We start from the raw sequence: 16,947 nt of genomic DNA, 5'->3' as shown, positions 1-16,947 counted from the left end.
AGCCAAGAGTAAACCTGTTTTGATTTGTGAAACCTGCAGTTGAGATGTCCCCTGCCTGAACTGTGACAGCACAGATTGTGTCAGCTGAGCAGGAGAGAGTGGCAAAGCACCGTGCCTGTCCCATGGCCCTGCGTCAGCCAGCCCCATTGAGGGGAACAGGCAATATCAATAGCAGTGGGATCACTGTGGGTGCAAAGTGGAGCTGGGAGACTGCACCTGATACCTTGTCACCAGCTTTCATTTAGCAACTTGCTCATTTGCCTTTTTTTTTCTTTTTTTTTCCTTGTGTGTCTGCCAAGACATGCACAGAGATGTTGAAATAATTACTTCTCTAAGTGTGAGCTAAGAGCCAAACCTCTGAAAAACTGTGTTCACAGCACCAGGGTCAAAAGGGGACAGCACAGGTAGTGACATGAGTTCTGACAGTTGGCAAGTGCATCTCCCCATTGAACACAAGTGGTTAAGTAAAACCCTTTGACAATAGCAGACCCCTTTGTTGAGAGTTTAGAAGTATGGGTACAACCATCTTCCACAGCCTAAGGTACTGTCCACTGCTAAGGACAGACAGCTGGATGTGGGATGTGAATTATTTTGTTTTGTAGATTCTTTCAAATCACTGTCCCAGCCATGCTAAGTTGTCTGTTTAAAGCTGTGAATCAGGCTGTATTCAGTTAGCAGCAGTGTTGAACTTTAAAATACAATTTCCTCAACAAATTCTGGTTCCAGACAATATCTTGAGAGGTTAATAACTTACTATCTGCTCAGTACATGTTCTGATTCTGTCTGTACTGTCAGGGGCAGGCTGGGCAGGTAATGTGCTGCATTCTTTGTGAGTGCAGGTTGAAAGAAGGGGGGTTTTTGTAGGGGTTTTAGTTGCTTTTGTTGTCATTTAAAATTACACTTGGAAAAAACCCCAGCTTTTTAAATGTCTCTATTTCCTCACTATGTGCTTGCTGTGAAAGACAAGTGAATTCAGCGTGTGACTGTCAAAAAAACTGCAGAAAGCCTGAAGCCTTTTACCTTGAATTTTCACTTGTGTTGATGAATGGCTGGGACATGACAATATTGACTTTCTACTCTTTTTAGTGCAGAGTTTGTGATCACATGAGCTAAGAAATTGGGTCTGGCTGAGCTGGAGGGAGACATTTAGAAAGGACTCTAATGTGGGTCCTTTATGCTGTGCAGAAGACTGTCATATGAAGCCAGCTCTTCTGGACAGGAAAGTCCTAGTGAACGTCACTGCCAACGTGGAGCTAATTTTGGTCATGTGTTCTTGTTGTCATCTCCACGAGCTGCGCAGCTGCTTCTCATTTCTGTCCCGTGGCTGGAATGAGTGAGAATCTTAAAATGTATAAATAAATATGTGAGTATGTAGACACATATATATAGGGCAAGATACTACCTGGAGTCTGATTCTAATGGCCTTCCTTTCTTTCCCATTCTCCATCTCGACATCTCACATCAAACTGATCCAGTTTTTGATGCCTGCATGGGTCATGTGAAGTGTGATTCTCTCCACACTGGCAAATCTGATGTGTGTTGTTTAGAGGAGGGAGGAAGGTAAGGTGGAAGGACAGGACTGGGGAAGGTATGGCTACAATAAGAGTGGATGTTTGGGTGGGACATTTTAAAATATTCCATCTTTTATCTGTACATGCCTAAAACCATTGCCTTCTTCTAAAGATAAAATGGCAAAGCACAGGGTTCAGTGTGCTGTGCTTGTGTAGTTCCATTAGGCCACTACTAATGGATACTAAGACCACTATAACTTCATATTCTGTGTATACTCAATTTCCATGCATGGCAACAAAAAGAGGAGGGGAGTGAAAAACGGAGCTTGCCCATGGTCAGATTTATTTCTGCTGTTTTTCACAGGCAGAATTCAGGAGGTGAAGGAAGTGGAGAATGTGCACTGCAGATGTGCGCAGCTGCTGCATTGCCATCTCCATGGCATCCCTCTGTCAGAAGGGAGGCTGAGGAGAGCCACAAGGTCTGTGTCAGTTACATGGCCAGCTCCTAGTGAAAGCTTGTCATTTGAACTCTCTCAGTCTCTTTCTGCCCTGCTGTCTCTAAATTGAGTGAGGAATGGAAGCTGCTCTGTTCACTCACACAGGGAAGAGTCACATACTTTCTTGAGGGCTTAGGCAGAAAACCACACCAATAATGTACATTTTAGGAGCTTCAGCAGGAGGGTCAAAGACAGGCTTTGGAAAAGAGGCCACCCCAGACTTAGGCCAGAGGGACATTGCTGCTCTGGGGTTAGAGATCTGTGCCCTGAGCTAGGTCTGGTCATGCCTGTAAAGGTGAGTAAAGGATTTTTGTTTGTAAGGCCCATTGATTCAAGTGTGTCTTGGTCTTTTAAACAAAAACAATGCTTCACAGAAAGCAAATTAGTCTTAGCATCTCATTGGGTTTTCTGTTATTTCTTTGCTCTGATTACAGCAGGACATTGGGTGAGGAGCAATAACTAAGCTGTTTCAAGTCTACAGACTCTGCTTCCTTCTATTTTGTACAAGGTGTGCACACGCAGTCTTGCTGTCTACTGCCCTTTGTGGCACAACTTTCAGGGAAGACAAGGTGGCTGACCTGTGGCCTTGAGTCCCATGTAAGTGACAGAAGTCCTGGTACTATGAGTAACACCTGTTAGGTAGCAAGTAGGAATGGTGTGCATCCAGCAAATGTCTGATTACAAGAGCTGTTCTGGCCTAGGGAAATTGCAGAACAATTTGTTCAGAAGAACAAACATTTCACAAGATGGTGTTCTGGAGCATGGTCTAATTGTGGCTTATTGTGGCTCGCATCTCAGTAGCTTGAGAAGATGATGCTGCAACTGACATCAGCTTGGCTAGAGTAAAATCAGTCTGGCTGAATAAATCCTGTGTAAACTCTTAGGACATCAATGTGTGCAGTAGCTTCATTCTTGTGCTCTCGGGACAGGGGAGAACAGAACAATATACAGCACAAATAAGACTGTACAATGAGATATTAATATTGTTTCCCCATGGCAATTTACTAATTTCGTGTCACTCTTAGCTGGGAATATTGCATGACCCTTAATACCTTAGACAGGGCTCATTTGAATGAATAGGAGCTCATAAAACTTTAGTCTGTGATTTCCAAAATGCCAGTCTCTCTTTTTTGCTATGGTCGGGCTCCTTTGACTTTCTCATGAAGCAACACTGAACTCAGACTTTTTTGTAGGTGTTCTGATGTTTGGATGTGGATCTGAAGCTTATCACAAACTCTTCTGGAGTCATCTGGTCTAGAACATGGTTGTAGACTTCCTACCAGCTACATAATGCATTTTGTTTTGTAGGTCCTCATCTGTGCAGGGATGCTTAGAACAATGGAAAACAATGAAAGCAATTTCTGAAATGTTCTGAAAGTCCCAAAAGGGTCTGTTTTGAAGGCTTTTGTAAGCTGTAGCTTTCCACTGGGACAAAAGTCTCCCACACTTTTTCCTATGCTGGGGTGGAAATAATAGCTTCTCTGACTTACCCATCACATCTGACTTGGTCAACACAATAAAGCTGCATCGTATTATATGAAAGTGGAAACCAAATGACTTAGACCAGTGTTGGCTTTCTGGGCTTGGTCATACAAATTCAAAAGACATCGACTAAGACATCAGTTAAAATCAGGCTTGGTATAAACTGTCCCTGCATTTATGTCAGATCTAAATTTGGAGGTCTAGTGGATTTCAAATTATTCCATTATCGCATGTAAACAAGTCCATCAGTTTTCCCTACTGTCACACCAAAGAGTTTAATGAGGATTAGATACCCTTACTGGTTTCACAGTGAACTCCCATGAATGTAGGAAAACCAGCACCCTGAAAGTTCAGAGCACAGTGATTTGCCAACTTTGCTCATACAGAGTTGCCGTCACCGGTACGGCATGTTCAGGACGTTTTCCAGCACCAAGTTTTTGGCAAACACTTACAATCCCTGATGATGATGATGGCCTTTTCTGCTCAAGGGCATTGGGCTGGCAGAACTCATCATGAGCTCTGGATATCAAATCAGTCCTTTCCGATTGGTTCAGCCATGGGAGGGACGAGGAGAAAGTTTTACGGTTTCAGTTTCCTTTGGCACAAAATTTTCAGGTCATGAATTGTGTGAATAATTCAGGAGACAGGGATTGGTGCCCTTAGCATGGAAGCCAATTCAGGAAGACTCTTCCATCTTAGTAGTACTAGGATGAGTGATGATTGATGAATAGTACTTTGAGCACGCCTTTGTAGATGCCGGTCAACATCAGAGCTTCCTCACAGAGATCTTAAGGTGAAATGTCAGGACAGTCTTTAATCATGATAAATGGATCAGTACCCACAATTCCCGTGTCTCCTACTATTAGTCAACAGGCCCTAGAGTCAAAGCCACCACTGCAAACAGGTCAGACTTAATGCCACTAAAGAGCTTGGTTTTATGGTGTGAGGTTTTTTTAACTTATTATTTTTTAAGCCTTGCTAATTTTGAGTCAAAAGCTGTAGGATGTGTGAGAGTGACACATGCAATTGTGCAGATGGATTTCCACATATTTTCTTCAAATAAAATAATAGTTGTTATAAATATGTATCTCATATTTTGCACTAAGTCACTTGTAGTGGAGGCCAAGCAAGAAAACTTTGATATCCTTATGTATCAAGCTCTGAGAATGTGGCAATCAGGTGAGCATAATGATCTGTGGGTACTTGATATGAGTGCTCCATCATGGACTCCGGATTAAGCATGTGCCACTGGGAGGTTATTCTCAAATTAGAGAGTTATCAGTATTACTTTCCATCTACCCTGGCCAGTAAAAGCAGGTCCCATGACCCAGAGGAGGAGCAGAATTATAGTTACTCCTTAATTATATCAGTTTAGTAAATACAGTGTCACCAACATCAAATGACATTTTAAAAGGACTTTTGCTTTCAATACCAATGTCACATTTTAAGATTATGATATGTGTGGTCATTTTGAATAGGAACAAATATTGAATATCTCCTGCAGAATCAGAGTGTGTCTCCTTCCCAGGTTGTGAAGTTCCTGTTACTTGTCCAAGAGAGTAAACAAATATTGGACCTTGTACCTGGTTGGAAAGGTCTCCAATTTTGGGATGAAGAAGGAAACCTCTGTCTAGTAGGTAGCTTTAATATTAAAAAAAAAAAAACAAAAAAACCAAAAAAACCCAAAACAACAACAACAAAAAAAAAAACAACCAGCATTACTTGATTCCAGCTACTGAGAAATTTGGAGTGATGGAATTCATTGCAAGGAACAGTGGATGCTCAGCATACAGGTGAGGTGGTTTCCAGTCCCTGAGGGATGTGATTTATGGCAGGATTGCTGTCAACACACAGACAGCACATGTTTCAAAACAGCAAGGAAGCTTTGGGCTGGTGCCGGATTGTGAAAGGCAGGGTTTTCAAAAAACCTGAAATAAACGAGGTGCTGGTTGAAATTTGGTGTGACATCTTCTAATGCAGCCAGGCACCTTTGAAAACCTCAGGCCTTAATGTTGTCGGGCCTATGAGAGCTGCCGTTTGTTCAGGACACTACTCTTTGTCTGATCCAGCCTTTCTTCACTTCTTTTTTTTTTTCTTTCACTTTTGGCAGTGGGGAGATAGGTTCCCTCCCCATGTTTTGGATTTTGTCAGATGTTTTTCCTCAGGCAAGCATGCAGGAGGCATGCCAGGATGGTAGGCCAGAGCCAATGGCACAGGAAGCATCTCTGACTCAAAACCTTGCCATTACTCAGGCAATTTCATCTTCACCACTGAACAGAGCCTTTGGTCAAAATCAATGCATTCCACCACCTTCCCAGTGATGCCATGAAGCAGAGACAAGCTGTGGAATACCAGCTGGAGCACATTCAGGCTGTGGAAGAGTGAATTGAGTCATTCATGCCCAGCCATGGATGTGAGTTTTGGCTGGGCTTGAGTCTGTTTAACACACTGATGGTGCCTATCCTAGGCTTATGAAATAGATTGACTGGGCAGGGGGACAGAAGTGGTTTGAAGTGCCTTTGTACAACATGGATGCAGTTGGAGATGAAAGTCTTTGGGACAGGGGACATTATTTGCTCTGTGTTTGTCCTGCAAGTAACATTACAGAACTGCACCCCATTACTTGGGCTCCCTGAGCCTGCTTTCCTGCTGGAAATGGCAAACCCAACCACAGTCCTTTGGGAACGTGGTAAAAGAAAACTCATTGTTTGACCTAGACGTAAAGGCTGCTGTCTGTATCAGTTTGAGTCTTAGCTGGTCCCTTCTGACTGCACTCTCGGTTCAGCTGTGACAGAAAGCTGAGAGCTCAGGGGAATTTGATCTATGTTTAAGGTGTATTTGCACTGAGCAGCAGCACGAGCCTGTGGACAGCCTGCCACTGATCCTTCCCAGCTGGAGGAAGGGCTGGGAGAAGCTGCATGAAGCATTGCACAGTGAGCACCAAGCCTCTGAGGAGAGCAGCTCCTCTGGCCTCCAACTCTGCTCTGTGTTACAGCCATCACTTACAGACAGGATCAGGTGCAGCAGCCCCTGCAATCACCCTCCCCTGCTCTAGCAGCAAGGCTGCTCTCCTGAGCCACGGAGGGAGCAGGCTGGGACAGCACACTGGGAGAGACACCTGCCAGAGGACCCAGATGGGCCAGGCAGAGCTGCCCCACGTAGCTGCTGTCTGAGGCTGCTGCCATTGGCACCCCTGTAATGACCAGGTATTTTTTTGTGGCCTTCCAAAACAGGATCCTGAAATTTGGTGCAGCATGACAGAACAAGCCCAGTGGGTCAGGGGATAGCTCAGAAAATGCCCCCCTGCCAGTGGCCCCTGATGAGGGTGGGAGGAAGAGATTCCTACCTGGTATCTTGCTTTCCTGTACCTGCAGGAGATTCATACAAGCATGGTTGGCTCACTCTGTGTGCCATCATGTATTTGGTTGTTTCACTGTCCAGGGTTTATCATGCAATATAGCTTTGCAAGTGCAATGGGAGTGGCTCAGTGTTGGGATCACCAAAATTTGTCTGATCTGCAGCTCAGTCAGCAACTGTTCCCCTTTGCTGTGTTTTCCCATTCCTATGAGGGGTAAACCCCCACAGAATCAGCTTTGGGATAAAATGCCCAGGGAGAGGTTTCTTGATAGCCCCATTAGAACTTGGCTGGTGGCCTCACCTTTGCCAGGGCTTTAGCAGAGAACTGCTGAGGTTGTTCCTTGGATGTTACATACTGGTAACATCTCACTAAAAAATAAGATTTCGGCATTAGTGATGTGTTCCAAGGAAAAGAGTAATTTTTGGTTTAGAAAGTCTTAATTTTTCTGTGAAAGTAGAATAAAATGAGAGGTTTCTCAGCTTTTGAAAAAATGGAAAAGGCCCACTTTGTTACAGCCTTTATAATTTTTGCCTGACATTCTTTTTTTAAAGATGTTTTTATGTGTGTAACTTTCTGAACTTACTACATGCAATCAGAGAGGAGTAATGGCGCAGGACTGTGGGGGACTTCTTTGAAAGTATGCATTTTAAATATTTTTTTTTTACCAAATCCAAATGAAGTTATTGCACTCCTGAGTTAAGCACTTGTTGACTGGGTTGGTTTTTTGTGGTGGTTTTTTTTTTTTTTTTTTTTGTACAAATTGGTTTTTTGAAAGTCTTGCCTGCAAACACGAATAATTATGAAATGTTACTTCTTTCAATCCGACGCTACACCTGCAGTATAGAGCTGCTGCTTCCCCATAGCCGTGCCCGGCTCAGGCCGGGCTGGGAGCGGTGGGGAGGGAAGCAGGGAGTGCCCGGCACACAGCAGGGGCCGTGTTTGCTGCTGGAGAGCCCGGGAGAGGTAGGGCTGGAGCAGGGATTGCTGCGGCTGCCAGGGACACCCCCGTGCCTGCGCTGACAGCTCCTGCTCTGCTTCCCGAGCCCGTGCACAGCCGCGGCCTCTGTCATCTGGCCGCTTTCATCGGCATTAAAGGAAACATTTCTAAAGGAAATAGAGTACATTTTACTCTCTCCCTTGCATTTCCTTGATCGATTAGCAAAGGGAGGAATGTTTCCTCTCTCCCACTCTTTTTCTCACCCTTTTTTTTTTCTTCTTCTTCTTTTTTTTTTTTTGTCTCCAGATGTAAGCGGGGTTCTATTTCAAGCCGTTCGCACATGGTAAAACACGTGCCAAAAAGTTGACACAATGTAACAACAACAACAGGAGGAAAAAAAGAAAAAAGGCAAAGCATGCTGCAAAAAAGGTGTCTAGGACCTTAAATATTGTAGAGCATCACTGACCCCCACTGGGCTGGCACACTCACTGCACATCATCCAGCGTGGGACTCACCGGTGTGTGGGGCTCAGGGACACACCAGCCTGCCGGAGGGCATCTTCCTATCCGTCCTTACAGCTGGTGTGAGCCTGTCTGCTTTCCTTATGGCCATCATGAACGGAGTAAAAAAGCATTGGCTTGGCTTGCTGTGAGGGGCACTGTGGTTGGATGGCAGAAAGGCTCACTGGTGGTATAGTTAGGTACCCACTGAGATTTTTTGACCAAGTGCTTTGTGAAATCTCTGTTGCTGAAGGTTTTTAGGAGCAGGTTAAACAAATATCTATCAAGAATGCGGTAGACAGAGTTGGTGCTGCCTTCGAAGCACTAAGATAATTTCCAGGTCTTCTCAAGATCCTGTTCAACCTGAATTTTTGTATTTTTTGGGGAAAATCAGGAGTGGTCCTCTCCATTTTGTAGTAGTACCTTGTGCTGCTATAATTTCAGGAGGTACCTGTCATTGTAATCTGGTTTATATCAAAAACAAACTAAACTGTCTCTTGTGTCCCAGGATGTTGAGGAGAGGGGCATATAGATGGGTAAAGGATCACCACCACAGATGTTGAAGGAAGCAGAGTCTTTCCTTCTCTGTAAATAAACAGAGGACAGTAGCAGATGCACAGAACTCTGTGTGCTCAGTTGCTATGTGCCTCAGCCAGGCTGCCAGAAAGTGATGCCATGGTCCACACAAGGAGCAAATTCCTCCTCCTGGGGAAGGGATTTTAGTAAGACTGGTACTGGGAGCTCCCTCTGAAATGGAGTTTTTATGCGACAAGCCTTCTTAGCATCAGTTTTTTTCAGAGATGGCCTTATGGTTAAAGAAATCAGACTGTGATTGAGAAAATATGGTTTCAGTTCCTGGCTCCATCATAAACTTCTTGTGTGACCCTTGGAGGGTTATTTAACCTGTGTGGGTCTCAAGTTCCCTGCCTGCATGTTGGGTGTCCTAACAATCCTCCACCTTTCCTGGGGTGTTGGAAAGGCCTGGAGATCAGCTGGGACAGTAATCTTGTGATGAGCAGCATGAAGAAATGTTTGAGAAGGTAAAGTGTTGGCAGAGTGAGCCTGCACAGTTGCAGTGCATTTGCTCTGTGGTGTGGAATGGGACCTCCGGGGCACACTGAGAATGTGTCAGGTTTTTACAGCCAAGCAAAGTGAGAATATGAAGTTGTATTGTGGTCGGAGGAAAGGGATGCAAACAACACGAGAGTGCAGCTACTGCACAGTGCTGTACAGTACAAATGACAAGTAGGTCACTGCGGGGACCTGTACATCTGGAGTACAAGTGGAACACAGTTAAAGCAGAATAACCAGGACTCAGTAATTAAATCATGGCCTTGGATTTAATTTATGAAGTGTTTCAGGCACACATTGCAGCATGAATCTGTGTTTACTGTGAAAGATTGTGTTTTCTGATGTCTACTGAAGAAGAGGGAATTAAGATTGATATGTCTCATGTCCAAAGGCTGTGTAAGACAATTGATGCATACAGCCTGCTACTGTCAAATGGTGACACTTCAAGCTTGGATCCTGGCACAATAAACCATTGCCAAGGGCTTCCCACTCAGTCAAAAGCAAGAAAAGTGTAGGTAAGGAAGGCAAGGGTAAGATGAGCTAAATAGTATAGTTTTCTACAAAATGTACATAATGCCTTTGTGTTTCCCGCTGTACCATTATTGCAATGCCCTGAGTGCCAAAATGTCAGAATCACTCTGGGACAAATATGATCAACACATCTGTGTCTAGCATAATCAGTTAGACACATACCTCCCATGCACTGTAGAAGGGCATAAACCCTCCCTTGTGGATCAGAGATGCTGCTTCTGTTCCCTTTGGATGAATCAAAGAACCCAGGACCTGTTGGGTACTTCTGAGTTGCAGAAGCTCTGACTGGGATTTAACTTGATTAGGGTATACTAAGTTAAGGTCTGCTGTTACATTGTTATCCTAATAATCAATTTCTGCCCCTGCATCCTCTTAAAATGGAGTAATTCTGCCTGTCTGACATAGGTGTCCTGAGGAATCCTGTGTGCTCGGGAAATGCTTGAAAACCCTTGGATAAAAGTCACTAGGAAAGAGGAGGGAGAGAGGGGAAAGTCTTTTTACATTTGTTGACTTATGGTCAACGTTGTCCTCGAAATGCTGTTTTGTCATCAATATTTCTTCATTAGGAATAATGATTTTTCCACATTTACTGCCAGCTGATTCAAAGCCTTCCAAAAGCAGAATGTGTCATGAATCTCTAAAATGCATTCGCTGGCGAACTCTAAACAGAAATGATTAGAAAAATAACGCAGCGGAAATACTGGCTGTCTTGAGGCTGCTAGAGGAACTTTTAGTGAGATATTCTGTTCAATATATTTATCTGTTTTCAAAGTGTTCTTGGTACCGTTTTGAAAAGGCAGTGTGCTGTATTTTTTTAGGTCTTTCTTGCGTTGTGTATCAGGGCTGCATTGAGAGCCGGGGAATACACTTAGCTGATCAAGGGAAATTGTGTAATTGATAGGCACTGAGGATATGACCTTGTGATGTATTCCCACTGTATGGTTAGGTGGGAAACAGTTTTTTCCGTCATGCCAAGTTTTTTGAGATATCAACGTTTTTTCCCCATGTTTCAGCAAATGCAGAACCTCCCTACTTTGATGCTTTTATCAGAAAATTATCCCCTATCTCTTCTCTACATAGAATGCATGCTTTGAATTCATGAATTTAAGCCTTTTGTGGAGAGGTTTGCACATTTTCTCTCTGCTTTCTCTGCTCTTGGCATCTGTAGTTGCCTGAATTGTCTGTGTTAGACACTGTACATCACAATGGTGCTGCCAATGGCTTAATGTCTAAGTAGGTATGACAGAAAAATAATGCTGTAGCCTAGAAAAGGCTGCTGAAGTCCCTGGATGTGCAAACAGGAGCATCTCAAGCCCCCTGTGTGGAGTTACATTGCCTTTATCCTCAGCTCCAGCGTGATTGCTATCAGAATATTACTGCCATAAGAATTAGTATGACATGTACCTATTCCATCATCCATCTTCAGTGGTGGATGTTTGTCTCATTTGCTCATGTTCTTAATCTGACATTTAAAAGTGATGCATGTCCCAGATAAGGTTGGACACTCTGTGCCTAATTCCTCATCTCCAGATTGTGCCCAGTTTCTGGCCAAATCTTAAGAGCTTTGCTGAGTAACAGCTCAGATTATGGCCTTTCCTATTCATCTTCACAGTTAAAACCTGCATCTAAGCTCCAGTGACCTTGAATCTGTGCAACATCCTTTTCAAAAAATGCAGTTTCTCTCTATTCATGCTCAACTAGCTGTAGAAATAACTCTCTGGCTTTTAACTTAGGCCAGATAATTTTTGCCTCTTAGTCATAGAGTCATAGAACATCCTGAGTCAGAAGGGGCCCACAAGGATCATCGAATCCAACTCCTAAACATCTCTCCTCTGGTTTCATTTCTGCCTCATATCAAACAGAAGCTTCATGTCTTTACCTGCCCAACCTGTAATGACCTATTCCCACCCTTCTTTGTCTAGTATTCTCTAGTGACATACCAACTCATCCTTCCCATCTGAAGCTGTCTATGTTCAACCTTCAAGCACTTACATTCTCTTTTGTGTTGTCTTTGTCCTTTCTTCAGAAGCATTCCATTAAACTTCCTTTAAACTCCCTCCGGGTCCTCTTTCAAATCCTTCCTTAACCTTTTCCTTTGCTGTGCTGTCTACAGACTCCTTGTCAACAGTAAAACATTGACTGCTGAGACCACAGCTTCCCTTGCTGACTGGTTTCGTCTGATTGTTTCCTTCTATTTCCTATCACTACCTAGTTGTTATTGCTTGTATTAGGTTGTGAACTCCTGCAGTTGAGCCATTCTTTGAATTCTGTCTTTTCCCAATACCAAGCAGAATGGATCTACTCTATAATCTGAGCAGACAGGATCTGTGGTGGTATAGGCAAAAACCATATAATAAGAATAATGAGATAACAAGAAGTTAGAACATGGCATCATGTGCCATATGAGCTCCTCTTCTCCTTCCCCCCCTTCCTTCAGATTCACAATATTTCAACTTTTTTACACAGCAGAAGACATTAAGTGAGGAGGTTTCAGAATAGAGTATAGCAGCTGATGTATCCTTTCAGCTGCTGAAGTGTTTCTGTGTAATGCACTCACTAAGTGTGGCATTTTCAGCAGGGGAGCCTCTGCAGGCACTTCTGTACACGCCCCCAAGGTAAGACCACCATGTGGCAGCCAGGCTGGGCTGAGGGAAGGTCACAGCACGGGCAAGGTTATGAACCTCTTTCATGCAAAAATAGAGAACTCTGGTCTCCCAGGCTTGCTGCCAACATATCGCCTTCTAGTTTTGCTGAAATGATCTTGAAAAGGATCTAAAAAGGGCTGAAGGGGCAAAGGAAGAATGTTGAAATGACATAGTTTTTAGTTTCTCATCTTCATGCAGTTTAGTGCTAATTTTGTCCTTTGTCTTTAAGCTGCCTTTTAAATGCTGCTTGTGGAAAGCATATGGGTCACGTTGTTCTGTGTTTCTACTGTAATACGCTGCCTGCTATTTTTCTCTTAGATTATTTGTGTAATCTTTTTTGTGCAATCTGTTTGTTCTTGAGTCTTGCAAACTTTGCCTTTTGCTACTTCTTTCCCAATAAGCAGTGCAACTTGTTCTGTGTTCACTCATGGGTATTCTGCACACAACAGACTGGGTTATTTGAGACAGTGTGAAAATATTAAAATGGGGAACATGTGTGGGCACTTAATTGTGGTGAGCCCAACCACAAATACCTTCGCCGTTGGTAACTGGCACAGAGGAAAAGCAGACCTTTGTTTTGTTTTTATCAGACATAATGATAGATACATTGTTTTTAGTGGGGTTTTTCTGGTTTTCTAAGGAAACGAGGCTTGTGCAATCACTGCCTGTGTGCATGTGCCTGTCTGCTTGTCAGTTCCTCCTTCACCAACACTTGAAACTAATAGCCATTTTCAACTGCATTTGAGTGAGTTGCAGGAGTTGGGAGAAGAGACAGGTTTTTGCAGAAGCCTTGTGAGTTCCCAGATTGCACCACGGTCTGCAGAAGGTGCAGTTTCCAGTGATTGCATTGCTGCAAACCAGATCGGTTGTATATTTGCCCATGTGCCTTTAAGTGGATCCAGCCACCCAACTGTTGGCTCCCAAATTTGAATATTTTGGCTCATTTGTTTTTACCTTTTAGGTGAGTGAGTCAGTTGGGAGAGTTGCTAGGCAAAGAGCTTGTGTTTTGATTCTCACTGGAGTGGCCATGTCTCATGAAAAACAGGGTTTGCTCAAGGCCACAGTGTTATAATTTGCATATAAACTTATAAAAAAGGAAGCTTTCTTTAAGCTTTCCTGTGTGAGAGTTTATAGGAGTATTTCTGTCTGTGTACTTAATAGCAGAAACTGGACTTCTCATAAATGTAGACAGATTAAGTCTGTTGCTTCCTCAGTGGGAATCTTCTATGGAAAAACCCAGAAAGAGGAAGGAAAGCCTCAGGAAACTAACTTTAAGGGGAGAAGTTGGCCAAAACTCATGTTGTGCTACTTTTTGGTTTGTATCTGACCACCAGCAGTGTAGTTGGGGAATACCTCAGAGCCATGGGGGAGTGTAGCCTCAGGGCACCTTTGGGAGGCAGAGAAGATGTCTTTATGCCCTTTGCTCGAAGAGAGGACAGAGGTACAAAGGCACTGAGTGACTTGTCAGAGATAACAGGAGTACGCATTTGAGTTAGGAAACAGACCCAGGTTTCCTGGCATAGGTGCAGCATAAGTATGGTCTCCATGTAGACAGCTTCTTCTGCAAATGGAGAGATGCCTTGGTCCAAGAGGAAGATAAATGCTGAAGCACACAAGAGCTGGCTAAATTATGAGTGTGAGAAGAGAAGGAGGGGTAAAGATTCCCACATGTTCTGCTCAGATGTTAACAAAGAAAGCTGAGAAGTGTTTGCATAGACACTACATTATTCCATGTCCAAATGCCTCATAAAAATAATACCGGATGATCACAGAATGGCACACTAGGGAAAATAAATTCTTCAGCGGAATATTCCCTCTGGAAAAACACTGTGTAAAGTAATACACTAATGGCTTTCAATTTCATGTTTTATATATAGAGATATTAACTGCTCCCCAGATGTCTCTTCGTATTACAGCCCAGCTACACGAGATGTTTGGAGAAGGCCCTGGAGCAGCTCTGTGCTGTCCACACCAGGGCTCAGCAGGGCTCTCCTGTGCTACACAGGAGGTGTCTTCTGCCTCCTTCTCAGTGCAGTGCTGAGTTCTGTACTGTGGTTCTCTCCAGTGGGTTTGGGTTTTTTTCTTCCTAGCCCTCATGGTTTTTTCCATTCTTCCCCTATGCTCTGTAGCCTCACTACCATGCTGGGAAACCTGAATTCCTTTTCTGCTTATAAAAAAGGAGTCTTCTCTAGAAGTTTTACAATGGAGTGATTAAAGCACAACAGTGACAATCAAAACCCTAATAACAAATGCTAAGGAAAGTTAAGTTGAAATACGTCATTATTAATTCCATTTGGGGCATTTCCAGACTTGTCTGGATTCATCTGGTGAGTTCTCCTTCCACATTGCTCAGGCTGGGAGCTGTTTGAGTCAGGAACTGTCTGTCCTGTATAAAGCCAACTACAGTTATACCATTGTAGCAAATGGTAATGATCTGGGTTCTTTTCCAAGCTTTCCTAATATATCTCAAATGTGTATATATATCATCCTGCCACATCCTGAGGGATCCAAAAGTAGCTTACATGCTTTGTTCCCTGAATGTAGCTTGCTGGAGTGTGGGACAGGCAGGAAAGAAGTCATGAGTGTGGGGACATTGTCAGTTCACAGTGAAGGGCAGCAGTCCTACTCTTGAGATGACAAGACAGGTCTAACTTGTAGAAGATGTGCAGTATTTGCATGAAAAGGCCAATAAACAGGTATGAGGGAGCATTATATCACTACTGGATTGTGGAATTATTATCAGATACATATTATTTCTATATGCCTTTATGAATAATTCTCTATTGAACTCAGTCTGCTTTCCTGCTTGTACCTCAGCTCTTGCTTTCCTTCCCATGCTCACTGACCACATCACTCCACCCATGAATCCTTCAAGAAGTGCAGGGTCCCAGGGCTGGGGTCACCACAGTTATTCTTAAACTGGAGGGTACCATTTTGAGTGGGGCAATGCCACAGATCATAGTTCATCTGTTACCTTTGATGGGGTTCTCCTGTGTAGTGTGGCTGACCTTGTCCTTAATGTCTTCCACTTTCAACATCAATTGTTATGTAGGGACATCAGAACTTCAGGGGCTATCTCCATTTTCTGGAATCCAAATGGCAGAGAAAAATAGCAAAGGTGTGCATTCTACCCACCTCTTCCCTCACCTCTGCACCACAGTGTTCCCTAGGGAAATGTTTTTCCCAGGAGCTAAGGAAATCTTGTCTTCACTTTATCTGCCGCATAGCATCTTTAGCAACAATCTGAACAAGGCAGCAAGCCTTTGTATGTGTGTGTCTACAGACTTTTTGTTATGCATTTGTGTCTGACATTAAGGACCTTTTTCAGAAACAGACAGAGCTCTTAAAGCTTGTCTGTACTTAGAGTCTTTACCAGCAGTTTCTGATACACCTTTTTTGAAGGATGGTAAGAATAAAATATCCACACATCAGTTTCTTTAGAAGTAGTTTCTATGCTTTAAATAGACAGAGTATCTTAATCTGTATTAATCCTTGAACAGAAAAAAAAAGAGTGATTGGCTCCATTGAGAGAATTGGTCTAAGCTATACAAGCAAAAAGTTTTTAAATTGTGCTGCCATCAGGCAGCTTTATGAGGCCTCCTATGACAAAATCCTTTCATGTGGAAGCAAGACTTAAGGCACAGGTTTATCCCATCTAACTGAGGAGCTGAGGATGACTATATAGCTGAGTTAGATGGTAGCTGAGTGGTTTGTATCTGGAGCTCAAGATCCCTAAAATGATTGCTGGCTTGCAGCAGTACAACCGATATGAGTGCTGTCTTGGGAGGCAGTGTCAATCCTTTCTAGATCTTTTCATATGGACCAGCACCAGAGTGCCTTCCAGGGGCACTGAATCTTTGCCAGCAGTAGCACAAATCGTTTTTCTGTGGACTGTGCTGCCACATCCCCCTCACCAGCCACGGGTGAGTGGAGGAACCTCCTGTGCAGCTGGGACGAGGGCCTTGCTTTGACTGCTGTCCTTTCTCTCTGCTGACAGGACGCTGTGCCCGCTGCGGGGAGAATGTTGTCGGAGAGGGCACCGGTTGCACAGCCATGGACCAAGTCTTCCACGTGGATTGTTTCACCTGCATAAAGTGCAGCAGCAAGCTGAGGGGACAGCCTTTCTACGCCGTGGAGAAGAAAGCCTACTGTGAACCCTGCTACATTGTGAGTACCTGTTCTTCTTTGTGCCCTGTTTTTAATGCACAGACATGGGAAACATTTATTTCTTTCATTGCTGTGGAGTTGCCTTACAGTTAAAATCTGACAACCCTGTGGCAGTACCATGAGCAACAGGTTTTTTTATGGTCTTCAGAAGAACTCTGGTCTTTTCAGCTTACTGGGTGAATTACATTTTCTGGTCTGACTTCCCTCTGAAATGAAGTGGACACAGCAGGAGAAAGAGCTGGGTTTTG

At 43.6% G+C, this 16,947-nt stretch overlaps 1 protein-coding gene across 16 annotated transcripts in view; it reads left to right on the top strand.

The window, feature by feature from the left end:
- Positions 1-16,947, top strand: part of LPP (LIM domain containing preferred translocation partner in lipoma) — a 332,629-nt gene that overhangs the window by 258,294 nt on the left and 57,388 nt on the right. For all 16 annotated transcript variants that reach the window (XM_074547227.1, XM_074547223.1, XM_074547233.1 and 13 more), the window contains one exon: positions 16,530-16,699. In XM_074547227.1, coding sequence (XP_074403328.1) covers positions 16,530-16,699 — 170 coding nt within the window. The remainder of the gene's footprint in view (positions 1-16,529; positions 16,700-16,947) is intronic.

This window comes from Zonotrichia albicollis, chromosome 9 (assembly GCF_047830755.1).
Source record: "Zonotrichia albicollis isolate bZonAlb1 chromosome 9, bZonAlb1.hap1, whole genome shotgun sequence".
Taxonomy (NCBI): domain Eukaryota; kingdom Metazoa; phylum Chordata; class Aves; order Passeriformes; family Passerellidae; genus Zonotrichia; species Zonotrichia albicollis.
Note: the sequence above shows the minus strand (reverse complement) of the source record. Positions and strands in the feature narration are given on the sequence as shown.